The sequence below is a fragment of the Orycteropus afer genome, unplaced genomic scaffold, assembly GCF_000298275.1.
Source record: "Orycteropus afer afer isolate SDZICR_OR568_19922 unplaced genomic scaffold, OryAfe1.0 scaffold00074, whole genome shotgun sequence".
NCBI classification, from domain to species: Eukaryota; Metazoa; Chordata; class Mammalia; order Tubulidentata; family Orycteropodidae; genus Orycteropus; species Orycteropus afer.
Window position 1 is genome coordinate 7,159,127 of NW_006921661.1, and position 3,640 is coordinate 7,162,766.

Genomic DNA, 3,640 nt, shown 5'->3' on the forward strand with positions numbered 1-3,640 from the left:
GGGTTTGAACCACCAGCCTTCTGGTTAGCAGTCAAGTGCCTTAGGCATTACACTATCAGAGCTCCTACAAAGAATTTATAACATATACCCAAAAATCCACTGCCACCTAGTTGATTCTAACTCATAGTGACCCTATAACACAGAGTAGAACTGCCCCATAGGGTTTCCAAGGCTATAAATCTTTATGGAAGCAGACTGCCTTATCTTTCTCCTGAATAGCAGCTGGTGAATTCAAATCAATAACCTTTCAGTTAGCAGCCGAATGTTTTAACCACTGTGCCGCCAGAGCTCCATATAATACATAGGATCACAAAATGTAGGATAATTACATAATATTGAGAATCATGGTTCAGCCAAGTAGACATGTATTTTTAGGGGATACAATTCAATCCACAAGACCCCCAAATAATCATCTGTGCTACTCCTGTAGAATATGTATGTGTGTGTATATGTTTTGATGCCAAATGATGTTGACAATGAAGTCTAAAAGCCTATTATTTTAAAGCCATACACCTATCTAATTTTAACTTCCCTTTCTAATCTTATTCCTTGTACTTCTGACCAATCAGAACAACTTACAGTTTCTTACATACATGCATATATTTTTATTTCTTTATTTTTGCTCAAGTTGTTTCCTCAGTCAGCCTTTTCTTTCTACTGCTGCAGGACCATACCTCAGCATTATTTAAGACCCAAGGCAAATGTCACCTCTTCCATGTAACCTTCAGATCCCATAATCAGATACCTTTCTCCTGATGTTTCATTACATAATAGACCTTCCTCCTGGCATTTATTATTTTTCATCTTGTGTTATCATTGTGTTACACATACCAGATCCATTTCTGAAATACCTGGAAAGCCTCTCAAAGCTCCTGCCTACCTATAAAACCAAAAAAAAACAAAGCCCACTGCCATCAAGTCAGTTCCAACTCATGGCAAACCCATTAGGTTTCCAAGGCTGTAAATCTTCACAGAAACAGACTGCCCAGTCTTTCTTCTACAGAACAGCTGGTATGTTTGAACTGCCAGCCTTCTGGTTAACAGCCAAATGACTTAACCACTACACCACCAGAGCTCCTTGCTTGCCTATAAGATGCTCCATAAATACTTAAACTTTGTAGACTGCTGATCATATTCATTTTGTTGCTGTTGTTATGATTCTATTATTAGCCTAGCATTCAATTTGTAGCCCTCCAACGTTGTCTCAAGATTCTAGGGATGTAATATTTTGGGAGATCTGTAACCTCTTACGTAGAATATTAAAAAAAAACAAACTCACTGCTGTCGAGTCAGATCCGACTCATAGCGACCCCTTCTAGGTTTCTGAGGTGGTATCACTATGAAAGTAGATTGCCCAACGTTCCTTCCGAGGAGCGGCTGGTGGGTTTGAACCACTAGCCTTCTGGTTAGCAGTCAAATGCCTTAGGCACTATGCTACCAGAGCTCCTATGTAGAATATTAGCCATATACTATTTTTGCATATTCATCTAGTCAGCAAGCACCAGTTCTCAGTTGTTGGTATTCTGTGTGTGCGTGTCTCTTTTTCTGCCTTTATAAACTATTTGAAGAGAAGAGCCAATGCTCTGCTTCCTTTTATTTCTCTAATGTTGCTGTGCTTAGAGTAACCTTTGATATGGTGCTTTTTTCTTTCTAACTCTTTAAATTTTATGATACTTGTATTCAAAGTGCTTTTTCATCTGCTTTTCTGATGCTTATAACAGTTTTATAAGGCAAGTAGCACAGTTGTTGTTTTCCTCAGTGTTAACATAGCAAGTGGCAATGATTCCTTAAACTTTTTCTTCACGCTACAGGCTGACATTCATCTGTATGTATTTATTAAAACCCTTCTATGCTACAGGGACATACACTGTGGGGATACAGTAAGGACAAAGGCACGGTTTCTTCACTCAAGACACATTCTAGTGGGGAAATGGATAAGTAAACAATAACTGCTTTACAATATGATCGTGCTACCAGGGAATGGATTGACTCCCATGAAAGAGCATAGGAGAGAATCCTAGTTCAGATTTTAGGGCTTAGGGAAGATGTTATAGAGGACTAATCTGAGCCAGATTGTAAAGTATGATCAGGAGTTATCCAGATGCAGGAGGAACAGGTGTTTCAGGCAAAGGGAGCAGCAAGTGCCCAGTGTAGAAATGAGAAGGCGTATCTCCTCCAGAGAACCACAGGTATTCTTTATAATTCGAGTATGGAGTGAGGGAAGAATGGCATATATGGAGAGTAAGTTGAAAAGGGTCAAACTTGCAGGCAGTTCATATGCTGTTCTAACAGTTTAGATGAAAAATTATGGTAGCCTGGATTTACTTAGTACCAGCAGTGATGGAGAGAATTAGATAAAGTTGAATGAAATAAAGGATAGGATAGATAGGACCTTCTGGGTTGATGGTCTGTGAAAAAGAAGGGAAGACAGTCTTTTTCTTAAGCAGCTGGTGTATTATAGTACCAGTGATGGAGACAGATCTCAAGGAAGGGACCAAGACTCAGGACATCTAAGTGAAAGCACCACTGTCAACCAAGGGATAGTACAGTTCCCTCAGGATACTTGACAGACTCATCCGAGGACCAGGGAGAATAGCAGTGTCAAGTCAATCCATATATTAAATGTCAGTAAAGCTAAAGTTCTTTCTTAATTTTTAAATTAAAAGCATATGTATATATACTTATATTTACTTAGTACCAGCAGTGATGGAGAGAATTAGAGAATCAGATATATATAGCGTGTATATATATATATATATATATGCTTTTAACTTAAACAATGTATTTTTGCTTCCCAGTAGGTTATTTTGGATATCTCTGAAGATATACGCACTCCACTTTGGAGACATTGATAAACTGTTAGTGAAAATGCTTTGAAATGTAAAGCAAACCCACTGCCATTGAGTCAATTCTGACTCATAGCGACCTCATAGGATTTCCAAGGCTGTAACTCTTTATGGAAGTAAATTGCCTCATCTTCCTCCACAGAGCAGCTGGTGGGTTTGAACCACCGACCTTCTGCTTAGCAGCCAACTGCCTTACCCACTGCACCACCACAGCTCCTTTGAAGTGTAAAAAAGCAAAAAATGAAACTCACCACCCTGGAGTCGGATCTAACTCATAGCGACCTCTCCTTGGGCTTCTGAGGAGTGGCTGTGGGTTTGAACTGCCGGCCTTCTGGTTAGCAGTATATAGAGACAATTTGGACTTGGAGCAGTTAGACCTGGCTTCCACTTCTTGCTGTGCCACTTAGCTGTTATGCAAATCGTTTACTCTGAGCCTCATCTTGACTTTGTAGGATTATTGCTAAGGCCCAGAGATCATGTATGTAAGGTTTATAACCCAGTGCATGGACTATATAAATGTTCATTAAATGATATATTTATGAATTATTATATAAGTAATCTTCTTTTGTATTTTATAGTTCTTGAAAATGGAAAAAGATATCAGGTGTAATTAAGCTTTTATTGCCATTGTGCATAGGTGCTGCCTGTGAGTAAGAACAGCCAGATGATTACCTTTACTTTTCAAAATGGTTGTGTTGCTACTCTTCGGACAAGCGGGACAGAACCAAAAATAAAGTATTATGCAGAGATGTGCGCATCACCTGACCGGAGGTGAGAATTGACTTTACATGTAA

The 3,640-nt window shown here is 39.1% G+C and overlaps 1 protein-coding gene across 1 annotated transcript in view; it reads left to right on the plus strand.

Annotated features, from left to right (window-relative positions):
* PGM2L1 (phosphoglucomutase 2 like 1) overlaps positions 1-3,640 on the plus strand; it is a 45,453-nt gene that overhangs the window by 40,093 nt on the left and 1,720 nt on the right. The window contains exon 13 of the mRNA XM_007940945.2: positions 3,484-3,617. Coding sequence (XP_007939136.1) covers positions 3,484-3,617 — 134 coding nt within the window. The remainder of the gene's footprint in view (positions 1-3,483; positions 3,618-3,640) is intronic.